This window comes from Eptesicus fuscus, chromosome 9 (genome assembly GCF_027574615.1).
Source record: "Eptesicus fuscus isolate TK198812 chromosome 9, DD_ASM_mEF_20220401, whole genome shotgun sequence".
Taxonomy (NCBI): domain Eukaryota; kingdom Metazoa; phylum Chordata; class Mammalia; order Chiroptera; family Vespertilionidae; genus Eptesicus; species Eptesicus fuscus.
In genome coordinates this window covers 6,890,233-6,906,112 of record NC_072481.1, presented here as the reverse complement: position 1 = coordinate 6,906,112, position 15,880 = coordinate 6,890,233, and the positions used below count along the sequence as shown (strand labels likewise).

At 44.0% G+C, this 15,880-nt stretch overlaps 1 protein-coding gene across 1 annotated transcript in view; it reads right to left on the bottom strand.

The window, feature by feature from the left end:
• The window catches only part of VPS13D (vacuolar protein sorting 13 homolog D), a 222,901-nt gene that overhangs the window by 121,872 nt on the left and 85,149 nt on the right, over nt 1–15,880 (bottom strand). The window contains exons 39-46 of the mRNA XM_054720656.1: nt 14,928–15,050; nt 9,043–9,148; nt 7,966–8,118; nt 6,046–6,181; nt 4,305–4,352; nt 2,057–2,207; nt 1,749–1,959; nt 840–1,087 (exon numbers count right to left, since the gene is read on the bottom strand). Coding sequence (XP_054576631.1) covers nt 840–1,087; nt 1,749–1,959; nt 2,057–2,207; nt 4,305–4,352; nt 6,046–6,181; nt 7,966–8,118; nt 9,043–9,148; nt 14,928–15,050 — 1,176 coding nt within the window. The remainder of the gene's footprint in view (nt 1–839; nt 1,088–1,748; nt 1,960–2,056; nt 2,208–4,304; nt 4,353–6,045; nt 6,182–7,965; nt 8,119–9,042; nt 9,149–14,927; nt 15,051–15,880) is intronic.

Here is a 15,880-nt window from a genome sequence, read left to right as displayed (position 1 = left end):
GAAGGACACCTAGCACTGTACTACTTTTGTGTTCTAAATGAAGCTCGTTGACGTGTAAGTTTATCGCTGTGGGACACAATTTCAATGAGTTTCAGGTTCCTATCTGTATGGGGATGGCAGCTGTCTCTCTGCCCCAAACGTGCAGTTGTGAAGATCAAATGAGAAGATATACAAAACTTTAAAAAGATGAATATCTAAGGCATCATTTTTTCAGCATTTCTAGAACAGCATTAAAGAAACATACTTCCTGCCCAAACTCCAGAAGCTCCTCTTTGCTGTAAGTGCTACAAATAGGATGATGATTCTAATGATTCTCTACCTCGAGTTCATTCATCCCTAAAACTGAACGTATCTGATGCATTCAACATTCAATTTCTTCATCAGGAATGGGACAAATAACTATTGCTTACGGATTACATGAGATCATGTGTGTGGAGCACCTGACATAAGGCCTGGAGGACAGTGCATGCTTGGCAAATGTTTTTCCCTCTCCTGAAAAGAGAGGGAGAGACATATGATTTTCTCCTTTTATAGCTGGGAAAAGCCTGGTTTGAAAAGATGAAATGACTTCCTATAGTCATATATCAAGTGAGCAACATAAGAAAAAAGCCTCCATTGAGTGCATCCTCTGGAAATCTTTTGAATCTGTTCAATTATTTTCTTTTGATAATTTTCTAACTTAGAAGTTTGACACTTTTTAAACTACATAAATCCTTTAGCTGGTTTGCTGAGATAGTGTATAGGCTATAATTTCTCCAAAATATTTACCTAATAGTCACAAAATACTCACTGATATTTTCATGGAATTGCTACCAATGATAATTTGACTAAACGCTTACCCAGTTCAATGTTCTGGGCCGTGTCAGCGGTGTGGAGAGCCACCTCTTTGCCAGGTTTCAGAGTCCCATTAATGGGCATTCCTTTGACGTAGAAGTCCAGTTCACAAGGGAGCAAGTTGCAGATTACCACAGTTGGCAGGAGATATATGGTATGCCCCGGCTGCCTGAAAATCTGTTTTGCACTATCAGAAAATATGTTTGAGGGCATGTAATCTGGATAATTCTCTTTCTTTATGGCCACACAAAACCTATGAAGACAAAATGGTATAAAAACCAATGAAGAACTTGAACTTTTTCTCCTTAGCTGAGTCTGAGAAAGCATAGCATTAAAATGGTTCAATAATTCAGTAAGATACCTACAATTTAAGTCAGAATAAAATGTATAGATTTTAAATGTTCTGCTTTGTGGGTTTTTGACAATTATATACATTCTATAGCTACCACCCAAAACCAGTGATAGAATATTTCTCTCACTCCAGAACATTCCATCATATCCCTTTCCAATCAAAACCCTCTCCCCCATATGATAAGCAACAATCTCTGATACTTGTATAGATTAGTTGTGCCTGTTCTTGAACTGCATAAAAAGGAAATGACAGCCCGTCCAGTGTGGCTCTGTGGTTAAACGTCGACCTATGAACCAGGAGGTCACAGTTCAATTACTGGTCAGGGCATGAGCCTGAATTGCAGGCTCAATCGCCAATGGGATGCATGTAAGAGGCAGCTGATTAATGATTCTCTCTCATCATTGATGTTTCTATCTCTCTTTCCCTTTCTCTTCCTCTCTGAAATCAATAAAAGTATTTAAAAACAAAAAACTTTAAATAAGCACAACTGAATCATTGAGGGTCCTTAGAGAAAGAATAAAGAAAAAATACCCACAAATACACATTGCAGCGCCATGCATACCTGAAGAATCGGCTTTTCTCCGTGTCCATGGAATGGCACTCTCGTTTGCTGCTACTAACCTCTGTCGTCTTTACTACATTTGTCCAGTGGATAGGAGCCTTACAGAAAAATACGCCCAACCCTTTGGGCCGGGCCTGCAGCCGCCAAGAAGTGAGGTGTAAAGGCACAGCAAAGGAGTCCCCCGGCATGACAGCGGGAAGCACCACGGGCTCTGCCACAGAAATAAGCGTTAGCGTTCTCAGGGAGGGTCTTCCCCGCAAAGCTGACTTTCTCGGAGTAAACGGAGGACAGACTATGTCAAAACTTACTGTCCGGAGCTGATGGGCTGTCCAGTCTTAGTTCCATTGGTGTCTCGAGTCTGTTCTTCACAATGAGGGCAGACCGGACAGTGATCACTTTGCGAGCACTGCCTTCCATGGTAACGGCAAAGACCACCCGGACAGGTGGGAGTGCTGAGAACTGTGAAGGAGACATGGAAGTAAAAGAGCATGGTTGTGATTTTGAAAACACACAGAAAAATACAACCATACCAACCAGAATGCCTAAATCACAGCATCTTATTATTACGATAGTAAAATTAATCATTAAGCCCTTAGACCACTCAGTTTTAATAGGAATGATAGACTATACATATGCACTCTTAAAAAAGAGCCAATTCTAAACATTTCTATAAAAATAGTTAATATATTCAGCCCAGCTGGTGTGGCTCAGTGGTTAAGTGTTGACCTATGAACCAGGAGGTCACAGCTTGATTCCCGGTCAGGGCACATGCCCAGGTTGCAGGCTCGATCCCCAGTGTGGGGTGTGCAGGAGGCAGCCGATCAATGATTCTCTCTCATCATTGATGTTCTATCTATCTCTCCCTCTCCCTTCCTCTCTGAAATCAATAAAAATCTATTTTTAAAAAGTAGTTAATCTATTCAGAAGTGACATCACAAAGTGTGTCACAAAGAACAATCCATCTCAGGCCTCTGGACACATTATAAAGAACTTCACCTGAGATCGGTAACAACCCATCAAACTCCCCACACTTGTGCTGGAAGTTAGCCTCTCGCACAGTGTCGCTGGGTCCCGGCACACCAGCCCTTACATGGAAACGGACCAAGACTCGCTGTCAGCTCTGCCGGCCACAAAGCACCGCAAAGTTCAGAAGCACTGAGGTAGGACTTCGTAAAACATTAAGTGATTTACCTTCTGCGGTATTTTCCTCCCAGATTAATATTAAAGTGAGAAAACATTCTTTGAACACTAACAATGGGTTGGGAACTGTCCAAAATACACAAAAGCAGGAGGAAGTCTTCTGAGATTATAACTTGTCTTTGTAAAAGCCAGAGAGTGTATAATAAAGAGTTGTCTACATTGGTATGCCTTTCCCAAGAACAATAACTTTTTTCCTAATGTCATAAAAATTACTCTCTAGGCCCATACACCATTCGCTGACATGCCTATAGAAAAAAAGCCAACATTTGTATTTCAAAGAACTTCAAAAACAAACTTCTTTCTTCATAATAACTTTCTAAGTTCCAGTCAATGATCGCTCTTTAAAAACAGGACACTGAGTTTCAGAAACTCAGCATAATGGAGGGAAATAATTTATGTTTGGTCTTGGGTCACAGCCACTACGTTCTTTTTCCATACATTCATTCACACATTCAGCACACAGTGTGTGCCCCAGAACTCTTTTTTTTAAGTTTAAAACCCCACCTCAGGTAAACCAAAGAGAAGGTTTCTGAAACTATTATTCTCAGCATGAGTGTCCAGAACATACTGACAATGATTTTTTATTGGAGAAACAAATGACACCACGTCCAAGCTTCTCATACTGCCAACTATTTTATTAAAAACAAACAGTATGTGAAACCAACCTAATAAACAATAAAATGAAGAGCTCCATGTTTTGAGCCAAGACTTCCAGGAAGCCCAATGAAAAGGCAAACTAGAACTGTCTGGAGTGTTTTCAGAGACAATCCCAGGCAGTCAGCACCGAGGCGTCCACGGACCCAGCCTAGCAAAGCCCCGCTCAGCCAAGGCCAATTACAATTGTTTTAAATATTGATCTTAATGCCTCAAATTTCACATTTCAAAACTTACTATCCCTAAGGGAGAAGAAAATTTAAGCAAAAATCAAAAAAATAGTTTTTTAGTGTCATCTTATGATGATGTTTCAAAAGCCAAATGGGAAGGAAAAAAGAATCTTACTATTTTTCATTCTTATTTACCTTCACGACCTATGGATCCCAAATCTATGAAATATGTATAGCCATACAAGGGTTAATTTGTATTTTAACTTAGAAAGAAAAGGAGACATTGGCCCCAAACATTTGTTTTTTCTTTCTGTTGCCTGTAATATTCAGTCTCACATATCAAATTAGGTGAAAACATTTTCTTGCAAGTTTTTAAAAAATGAGGTAACCATCAATAGAAAAGCAGAAAGATAAATTCCAATCACTTATATGTCATAAAGTCATCTGATCATTAAGAAATAAACATCTACGTATGGTTCAGGTGCAGTGTCAACACTCAATACACACAGTGACATAGGACAATCATACTCACATAAACCTGGGGATGGATAATATTTGTTCTGCTGCTTGGGCTGCCAATCTAAGAAAGATTCCAAAAGTCAGAGAGTCAGCGCAGACCTAAGATTATAGGCATCATTAAGTTCAATGACAATGAAATTTGCTTGAAAGAGTGGTGTTTACAAATACCCTTAGCAAAGTATGGTCTACTACAAAGAGAAAGCATCTTAACTTAGAAGGTATGGGGAAGCCCTAGCTGGTTTGGCTCAGTGGATAGAGTGTTGGCCTGGGGACTGAAGGGCTCTGGGTTCAATTCTGGTCAAGGGCACATGCCCGGATTATGGGCTCAATCCCCAGTAGGGGACGTGTAGGAGGCAGCCGATTAGTGATTCTCTCATCGTTGATGTTTCTATCTTTCCCTCTCCCTTCCTCTCTGAAATCAATAAAAATATATTAGGGGGAGGAGGGGAAGAAGGAGGAGGAGGAGGAGGAGGAGGAGGAAGAGGAGGAGGAGGAGGAGGAGAAGGAAGAAGAGGAGGAGGAGGAGGAGGAGGAGGAGGGGGAGGAAGAGGAGGAGGAGGAGGAGGAAGAGGAGGAGGAGGAGGAGGAGGAGGTATGGGGAAAACAGCCCTCATTTTACCACCACTCCATATGGCAGGCGTCCTTAAACTACGGCCCGCGGGCCACATGCAGGTGTTTTTGCCGTTTTGTTTTTTTACTTCAAAATAAGATATGTGCAGTGTGCATAGGAATTTGTTCATAGTTTTTTTTAAACTATAGTCCGGCCCTCCAATGGTCTGAGGGACAGTGAACTGGCCCCCTGTTTAAAAAGTTTGAGGATCCCTGCCATATGGGGACACAAATTTCCAGAACATACCCATACAATAGAAAGGTATCTCTTGGGGGAATTAGTTCTTTCATTATCAGACAAGAAATTAGGCAGAAAATTAATCTTGAAAGAAAGTGTCCTTTCCTAAAAAACTTGGGGCACAAGAGAGGAAGAGTAGAAAGAACAGGGTTTCTCTGTGAAGAAAGCATGACGAAAGCCACAATCTCTGCAAATCTGCACTTTCCCACTCATCACTGGCTACCTAACAACGAGGGAATCATCCTGGGAAGCATGTCCGAGTCCTGGGCAAGAGCACCATGGCGGACACATGGGCTGGAGGCCAGCCCTCACCTGCATACTCTAGTGAGGGATGCTACCTACATCATCCCCAGGCTGGTCCCTCCTAGCCCTAGAGCTGGGGTCAAGTTCGAGCAAGGATGTGTGAGAGGGTCTGTGATCAGATAAACAGCAGTGGATATCTGTCTTTATGCTAGAGAGGAGAAGTTGGAGAATAGGAACTAGAAGGATCAAAGAGCAGCATTGTAAGAAACTGAAAGAAGACAGTATATAGAGGAAGCATAACAATATGTGAAGTAAAGCCAACACGTGTTCAGCAGACTAGCAAATTGCCAGGTGGGCCAGGTGCGTATGAAATGGGTCTGCACAGGTGAGGTAACATGCATTAAAGTCACTTTTATTTATTTATTATTTTTCATTAAAATCACTTTTAGGTCCTGTTTTTTTACTGAAATTATCCATTGGCTGACTCATCTAAATATTGATTATCATGGCCTATGATTACTTGATATAATCTTACATCTTCCTAGAGCTTGTGTAAATGAAGAACAAGAAAACTTTACTAGAGCAAGGCTACTCCACTGTGTGAGTGCCTGGCTTCACAGGAGTGCGGCCAGGACACAATGCACACCCATCCCCCACCACACACCGTAGAGGAAGATGAATTCTTATCTGGCGCTGCGTATCGGAAAAAGGTCCCAACTTTGTCCACAGACACGGGGCTCACTTGCTCCCAGCCATTTACTCTCACTTGCAGTTGGTGAATCCGGAGGTCATGGGTGTGTCTGTCAGGCAGAACACGGAAAAAGACATTAAGCACAATCTTCAAAAGCAAAGAAAAGCAGAAGCAAAGGCTCAAACCCGATTTACTATCTAATGACATAAAAACCCAGCTGTCCAAGCCTTTTGGTGATTACCTAATGCAAGAGAAATCAAGAGAGCATATTAACTGGGTTTTACATTTAAAACTGCAAGATTTATAAAGCTGGGGCAAGAGTAGCATTTGTCCTCCCTTTGTATGAACCATGCAAACTCTCCACTTTAGCCCAGGCCTTGGCCCACCAACCCCACCCAAGCTTTTACAAAATAGTGACATTAGCTACAACCATTTCTGCGGGGTAGTAAAAATGTTCTACTAGCAACCTGATCATCAACCATACTCTTGGAAATGCATGACACGACATTTCCTCTTGGTTCTTTTGCTGAATACCCTACTTCTCTTAGACCCACACTCAGTTGTTTGGCTTCGGTCCTACAGGCCACAGACAGGTTAGGCGTTTTAAGGCTGAAGGCTTGGCTGAAACAGCAGAAGGCAGTGGGCAGAACAGAAGGAACAGGAGGAAATTACACATTTAATTCTATTTTAGGTTTCGCCTAATTCAAGCCAGAAGCCTAAAATGGGGAACTGGATTTGAGGCTGACAGGAAGGAGGGAGGCAGGGAGTGGGCATAGTGTGCCAAAGGGGGAAAAGCCAGAAAAGGCATTTATTTTGATGAATTCAAGCAGAACAGTGGGACTTGAAATGCGTTACAAAACATGGAAACGAAAACGGAAGTGATAGAGAGGTCAAACCCCTTCTGATATAACAGAGGCAGTGCTTATTAAGACATACAGCCAACAGTTCATAATTAGCTCCTTCAGGAACTTTGTGGAACAGGACAATGCTCACCACTCATCCCTGGAAATGCTAACGTGGCTTTCAGGTACATGTACCCAGCTTAGGGATTTTTTTAAACCCTATTTTTCCTGTACAATCACTGGGGCCCACAAGTTCAGACATCTGCCCCAGGGAGAAATGTGTGCCGGTAGAAAGCTGTGCAAAGGGAAGAGGTATCTGACTTAGGAGCGGGTTTGCACACAAAGACTTAAGAGCATCATGAAAGCATAAGGCGGAAGCCAGTCTCCCACACTTCAGCTCAGCTTGCAAACAGATATGAGGCTGAAATCTTAGCCTATTCACTGGACAGCCTTTCCACTTAACAATGTCTGCAAACACAAGAACACTTTGTTAGATATTTTGTGACCTCTCGGTAACAAGCCACAAGCTTCTCTCGCGTTCGTCCCAGTCCTCTGGTGGACTATGTCAAGAGGGGTGCTAGCGGTCTCCCTAGACGAGTGTTTCGAATCCTCCTCAGCATCCATGTACCTCCTCATACGGCTCTGCTTCCTGAAAGCACCTGCTTGCTCCAAGTGCTATGTGGCACACATATGTGTCTTAAAACTGAAATCGACATGTTTGCCAACCTTTCAGGAGTACCATGTCACCAGTGCATCATGAAAACCAGGCTGGGAGGCAATGAACTTGAGAGATATGCTCTGTCAATGCTTCAACCAAATTATGTGAAACACACATGTCAAATAAAAAGATAATTAATGGGGGGAAACTTTATTTCCAAGATAGTAAGAAAGTCATATTTTTTAAAAGGAAAGAAACCACTAATTTTTCAAAGTATCTTTTAAAAATAAAGCATTAAAATCTTTAATAAAGGAAGGTGAATAGGCGAAACACTAGGGACAATCATATCATATACATAAATATTTTTTAGGAAAAGAATGAATCATACTTTACCTGTGTCTTAACTTTCCACGTGCTTCAAATTCAAAGGGAATCTCTTCACCTGTGAGGACTTCCCGCCACTCGCTGACATTGTGAGTGTCATCGAGAAATGTCCCGTCCCCTTCTGGAACTCCCCCTGGACTCCCGCTGTGAGACAGTGCAGCCCTGGAACCAAATCAGACAATAGCAGCCTGTGCCTCTCTCCCAGCTCCTCCTCACACGGAGCTGGCGCTGGGAACAGAAACCCTCCCGGAACGCGATTCACAGCAATAAGGCCGTATAATCTGGCTCCAAAGGATGACCTAAAGGTCAGTAACTAAAGGTATCTTCATGATCAAACGCAGCTCATGTGACACTTTAGAAACAGCTGAAAGCTATAGTGCACAGTCACCTGCCTCGGCAGTAGAGCTGCTACATAAGTGCTATGTAAAGTGAGTCGTGACTTTTAAAAGTCGTATTTAAGTGACTATCAAGAACTTAACAGGCCTGAACTGTGTTTAAAAAACAAAAACCGTCTCCTGTAAGGCATTATCATACTTCGCGGAGGCAGGAAAATGTGGTTTCCAACCAGTTGATGCTGTTACTCGTTTCGTGCTCTCATTTCCTAAGCTGGAGAGATCAGCGTGGATTTGGAAAGTCCAGCCAAGGTCTGAACAGGCTGAAAGCTGCTGAAGGACCTTCTCACTTGGCTTAGGTAAATTCTCACTTGTTCTCCAAACTCCACCCAATTCCATCTGGATTGAAGTGTGCTTTAGGTTGGAAAGCAATTCTTGGGGGGGTGGGAGGATGGAGAGAAAAGATGGAATGACTTTTCTTTCGCGCTTCCCACTCTCAGCCTTAATTTGCCGGACTCTGACTTCAAACGTAATGTCTACCGGGATCAGGGTCATCATTTGGACATTTGAAACTCGGGGCCTATTTCTCTGACTACTGATTCCACAGAGAACCAGAACCTCCACCATAAGTCTCAGCAGGACAGCACGTGATTGCTTCGAATACTCTGAGAGCCTCAAGAAGGGGCCCCCTGGGCTGGCACGCAGGAGCCTTTGGTGGCAGAGATGGCTCAGTGACAGACCAAGTGCTCCTTACCTGGTGGGCGTGGTGGTCAGGGTGGCGAACCACAAAGTACAGCCTGTGTGATTCCTCAGAGCAAAGGGGACAAAAGGCTGCCGGCGCTTGGGCGTTTTCACCTCTGCTGTGAACAAACAAGGTGGCTATTAGCACCCGCCTCCATCTGTGTGGGAGAGCCCCCCCACCCCACCTGGAGACTGGGCCAAAAATGGTCTCTTGGCAAAGGGGCTGAAGGGGGAGGGAAAGGGGACCAATGGAACCTCCATGTACTTTGCTGCCTGCTACAGGATGACTCGGTCCTCCCTGACGAATGGCTGTGGTGGGTGACTGCCAGCCCCCAGTTCTCCCACAATTCTTAGGGGCCTCATCTCCACGGAGGGCATCGGGACCTAACTTGGTTGGAATCAAAAGAGGGAAAAAGAGAAATGGACCCTCGCTACTCCCAATAAATAGATTCTAAATAGGTAACCCAAACTGTAGCAAATTTATCACACCTACTTCATTAAACTTTGTCCAAAATGCCTGTGCTGTAACAAAGCCTCCCTTTCTGCAAAAGTTACACTTCAGTCACATTATTCACATTATAACGAAATAAAAACATTCTTCCCTATGCTCTTACACTAATAGTTGGGATATTTTTCTCCTGGAAAGATCAGAAATATACTATTTCAGAGCTTTTTAAATGAAATTTTTAGCCCGTCTCTAGCACAGATACCAACACCATAAGTACTACAGAGTCTACAAAAGGAGCACAAAATATGATTTCTTTTCACAAAATAGTTGCTAGTCAGGGAAACTGGAAACACTGATCAATACAAGACTATAAGTAATCAAATTCTAGAAAGAGCTAACCTGACAATAAATACTTTTAAAAAGCCAGCGAAGTGGGAGACCCCATGGCCAGAAAGCCGACAAGGCTGTAGGTGCCCGGCCACTGCCCGGGTCCGGCTGCCTGCCCCCTGCCTGTGTGGTGGTCTGGCACAGAACTGAGGCTGCCCACGGCGGGGCCTCAGCTCCTCTGACAAGGGCCTGAGTCTCGCCTGTGGCCACAGGAAGAAAGGCGGAGGGGGCAGCAGGAACCACAAACGCAGCGGCAACCCAACGCTGGCGCCTCCTGGCTGCGGTGCTCATGCCACACGCTCACTAGCAACAAAGGGGGTGCAGCCCAGTCTTACTATGTGCACCGCTTTAAAGCACAAAGACAGTATGAGCAAAGCCGGGACCCAAATGGCCTGCAGCTGTGGAGAAAATGACTGTAAATGCTGACTGAGAACACGACAGCAAAATTAAACTCGTCTCCCAGGCCCACGTGTGTCCCGCCAGCAGGACAGGAAGGCAGACCGCACCAGACCCTGCCCTCCCAGTCAGCAGTGATCACTGCCTTTAAAGGAAGCACTTCCTTTTTCCCTTTTTTATCCTCTAAAGTTTTCAGGAGTCTGTACTACAAACACTGCAGACAAGCAATGTCAGGTTAAGGCAAGTTCTGCTTTGGTAACAACCGTGGCTCAGGGAAGTCTGAGAGATGGCAACATGCTCAGTAAATGAGCGTATACCACATATTCCCTCAATTCCATGGACAGTCTTTAGCGACACCCTCCAAATGCATCTAAAGATACTCTCTGCTCAAAACATTCCCATTTCTCCTCCAAATGGCCTCACTTAGTTCCCAAGGTTTGCTTTAAAAAAATAATGCTCACCAAGTAGAAAATTACCGAGTAGCTGTGAGGCTGCCGACAAGAGCAGAGGGGGAGTAAAACTTTAAGAGCTGCCTGCAGGGTAAACAGTGCCGACTGTGGCACCTTGAGAGGCGCCCCGCTCCGTGAGCGCAGCGAGAGCGGCTTTACTGCAGGATACGGGGCCCGGAGGAAAAGCGGCCAGCTGCGCTTTCATATCCCACTGCAAGCCAGACCGTAAGTTTCCATTTGCAAATTAGATGTTAAAAGAACAGGTGGCAAGTGGCTTTGATCACACTGTAATACAGAATAAAGTGCTGGGAACCCACATAAAGATATTCACAAGTATATTACTTTGGAATTAAATAGCCTGGGAAGGCACACTGCTGAGGTCCCCAAGCTTCTTGTTTTGATTACACATACCGGCCAAGACGTCGGCATCCGACTTCTCCGATAACAGAATTCGTGGAGTGCTCACGAGTCCAAACCCAGCACCAGGGGGCACACCTGACATCTCCTGCGCTAGGGTCCAAATCGGCTATGGGTTTGCCTCGGCACAGCACCAGAGAGCAAATCCCCAAGGCCATCAAGGAGCACCATGTTCCCTGGTGGCCTAAGAAACTCTGCCTCCAGGGACCAGACCTAACCTCTTCACGGGCTCCGAGAGCCTGAAGCTCCTCATGTCCGACTTCGGCCTCAAGTGGCTCCAGCTGAGAAATTTCTACCCCTTTGGACTCATGTGTCAGAGTAATTTGGCCATTATAAACCGTGCAGGTTTCCATGCTATAGAAGCAGCTCAGCCTGTCAGAAAGGACCTGCTTTGTAAATCATAAGAAATAGATTAACGTCCCAGGCCTGCTACTAGCTAGTCAGGTGAGTGAAGGCCAATTACTTAGTCTTTCTCAGGCTCTCTGACCTCATCAGCTAAACTGGAATAATACTCTGCTTAGCCTGAAACATTAAATCGCAGACAGAGGAAAGCTTAGGGTATAAATCCCTGAATAAATGAAGACTCAATCACGGGTTGTCTTTGTGAGCCACCCCCAAACATCCACCTCAGTGAAACTTTTCGGAAAAGCCCATAGTACTACCCCGCGGAGTACTCTCCCTGCTCTGAACTCCTGGTAGAGGAAACGCAAAGACCTTTTCCTACAAAAGATGTCATGGCCCAGGCAGGGCCTGCTGTTAGCCCAGTACACACACAAATCATTCTGATTACATACATGCAGGTCCTGAGATGCCAATCCCTGCATGTTTGTGGTGTATTCTATCATATCTACTGACCAAATTCCCAAGGAACCTTACATGGTCAGAGTTAGAAGGACATTTGCTTTTCTGTCTCCTAAGCAGCTCGAGTCACAGCTAACGATGAGGTTTGTGTCTAAGGGAAGTATTTTCTGAGATCTATTCCCGATCAGTAGAGCCCCTTGCATTCTGGTTAAATGTTCACTGAGTGTGCGATACAGTCTGGCAGCACTGCTCGGTGGAGGCCGGGCTTCTTCTTCTTACTTGCTTTCAGTAGGAGAAATCGCCTCACTGACCGGGATATTTCTGCACCCCACATGGCGGAGTTGATCCCGTTTCCACCGAGGGATAAGGCAAATGCAAGAGACGGCATACGCCAGCACATCGCTTCCTTCTGATAGAAGGCGTCTCCCTGTTCATTCGTCGGAATTCTCTTTCCTGCTACTAAACCAAAGTACTCAAAACTTGGTATGCCCCCATTCACAGAAAACAGATGGACATGGCAGATCTTAAAACAGGAAAATAAAGCAAGGCCTCGCTTGGCTGTACTGTACCTCTAGCATAGATCTGGTGCTCTAGGTTAGTCAGACTGGCTGTACTCCTAGTTCTAAGGTAGACAAGGGGGAGGCCTGGTAGACAGGAGAGACAAAGTTAGAGAGTAAGAATAAACACAGTGAATAAGAAGACTCACCTCCAAAGCGTAAGCACAAACGGAGTACATACAGAGATAGCAAGCACCATGCACCTGTGCGATCATTCCCCTCAGTGATTTCTAAGCGCTATGAAGGTGCCTGACCGAGTGAGCAGGGCGGTTTCCACGCCGGCTTTTATTACCGAGGCATTGTCAAAGATGCGCCTTTTTTTCCTCAGTTGGGGAAAGAAAGTGTATTCGACATTCTTGTGATCAGAATGACAAGGCTTTTGAGGGTTTTTAACTTAAAGCACCATGTTCCGAAAGGTCATAGAAGAGTCACCAACACGCCCTGCCAGCTAGCGGAGGCGCTCGTCCCGCTTGCAGAAGCAGCAGCAGCAGCAGGATGCTATTCCTCGGGGTTTCCTCACTCCAGGTGAAGAGCCCGTCTGTGTTTCAGTTTTCGCCATCTTTACTAAGGCGTTAGTTACCTCAGAGTATTAGTTACATTCTACATTAAACATGGAAGTGTTTAGAATGTTTATATTTGATATTTTCATATAATGTCTTCGGAATACAAAACTAGTGAGTTCAATAAGGTGCCATGCCAGCCAGGTTTACCTGCAGAACCTCAGCCCTTACTGAACAAAGCCAACAATTATGTCAGACATGAGGCTGTTTTCTTTCCCCTGCTAAAGAAACGGGAAATCAGCAGCTCCCTTGGGCTGAATTTCACATTATTCCAAGGGCTCCCCATTGAAACTGCCTGGAATAAAATGTACAAATCTGGGGGGAATGTGACTAAATAGTCGTGAATAACACCTGAAAGTCTGTGGTCAGTTCAGCAAGGTTCAAACCGACTGACTTTCAGAACAAATGCCCAACAACTACTTCAGTAGGTCTAAAACAGAATACAATCCCATTTGATTTACTGCCACCCAGGAATTTCCAGACAGAAAAGAAGTTTGGAAATTTAGGTATATTCAGTTACGTCTAATTAAGAAGAAATATTACACCTTTATAAACCTAAGTAACCATAAAAATCTGTAAGTAAATAAAATCCGGCTTTAATTTAGCAGAGGCATTTAACATAGATAAGGCAGCTTATTAACTTTAAAGAAAGAGAACTTTTTTTCTTTCTTTTTTTAAAAGGGCAGGGAGCAGAGGGACAGAAAACCTTTTGCTAGAATCCTAAAGACTGGGCCTTCCTCGTGTTTGCACTGACTGGATTTAAGATCCTCCTGTATGAATGCTTTTAGAAACACACACTCCCTAAGACAGAAGACATATTACAGAAGAGTATTTAGTCTTCTGGGTAGAATTCTGTGTTACATTCTCTTGACACAGAAACTGGGAAGGTTAGGGGAGGAGCCAACATTGAAGCTGATGATATCTGAAAAGCCCTGGCTCCGAAGCAATGACCTTGAGTCTCAGAAGCAACAGCCTGGGACGAGAGAGCAAGCAGAGCTGACATTTCCTTGTCCCTTATTCTGGAAGTACAAGGCAGATAGACAGTCCATTTAAACATCCTGAGGAGAGACGGACAAGTTCAAATACTTCATACACTAGGAAAATCCATCTCCCCGCGACACGTTTGCACACCAGATGGAATATTTGTATATGCATGAGCTATGTGAAGTCCTCATGAGCTATGTGAAGCCCAGCCAAGACTCCCAAAGAAACCACACTCAAAGAGCTGGGGCTGAGCTGAATTTGAATGACAATGGCTGTGGAACAACTAAGAACCATGCAGTTGGCCATCACAATCTCCCCAGCTCCAAGGCAATCAGAGCTCCATGGTGAAGCATTAAATAAGGAAAGAAAACATCGTTAACAGAGAACAATCTGACTCCTCCCTCTTCAAGCGGCTGAGCATTCAATTCTTTTATATTTTATGAACAATACAGGGCCCCCCTAACAGTTTTTTCCACATGGGATAACCTGCCCTCCCTCTCTTCAAGAAAATAGCCAATCTCTGGGTTTAGAAGACTGAAAAGATGTTTTTAAAAAACTAGTCAAAAAATTCCATCAACAGGAATGTTTGGCTGAGTAAACCCAAACTGAGCAATGGCTGGTCTCGATGCACTTCCAGGGCACCAGTGCCGTGCCACGTTGCCAGAACTGAGGACCCGTATATTGCAGGTCCTCTCTCTCCCACAAAGGTGAGACTGGAGCTCATATTAAAAATTGAGTATTTTGCGCCAGAAAAATGTCTCTCACAAAGACTAAAAGAGAACTGTAGAAGACAGAATTTCCTGTTGGTTTTTCTACTGAAAATGATTTTGGAGTTTTCAATGAAACATGGCTCTGTAGGTCAACAGTGACAGTTAGACAATTGTAGAGAAAACCCTTACTTTGTCCAAAGCAGGGAGGATCCACTGAAGAGCCCATCCAGTCTTCTGTTGTAGTTGAGTCTACTTCCTTGTCCTCTTTACAGTAATCTGCCATCCATGATTCCTTGGTACTTACATACTGGTCTGGAAAACATTCCCCAAAGACATTTAGAACAGAAGTAGAAAATATGAAAGGTTCAAGTCAGATAATGTCAATTCAGCAAAACAAGCTTCCATGGAATGCCTCACTACATGCTGGGCAACATGCTGGATTCTGAGCAAGTGTGTCCCCTGGAGAACCTCGTTCTCCACTGGAAGAAATTAATGTTAACAAAACAACCATTAATTACCACAAAATGATACCACAATGTGAGAGGAGCTAAAACAAAGATAAGAATGAAATTCTGTGGGAGCACAGAACAGGGGAAGATTTCGTCTGCTTTGGCAGAAGTGGAGGCCCACACATAGGAATCTTGGGGGGAGGAGGATACCTTTGTTCTAGGTCTAAAAGAATGAGTAGAAATTACAGTTTACCAATGGGATTATGATACAGACATTCCAGGCACAGAAAACAGCATATGCAAAGGCTTCAACATGAAAGTACATGGTACAATCAGTGAACATTAAATACTTCAGCGTGACTTTGGCACAACATACTGGGGTAAGGACAAAGCCAAGATGATTTAGTTTGTGTAGAGCGTGGAATCCCATGCTAAGCGACAGGGTTTAGAGATAAAATTTAAAAAAGAACAACTGGAGGCTGTTAGAAAACCACTAAATTCAAGAGGCTGAAATCCACCTGACAGTCCTCAAGGTGTTTTGTTTTTTTCTTACTCTTTTGAGAGGAGAATTACAATGGGGAGAGCAGGTTAACAAAATGATGTACCACACCCAAATAAAGACCTTTTATACTAATTAAGATATACCTCCTAGAACAGGCAGAGTGGTTAGGGGCGATCAGGCAGGCAGACAGG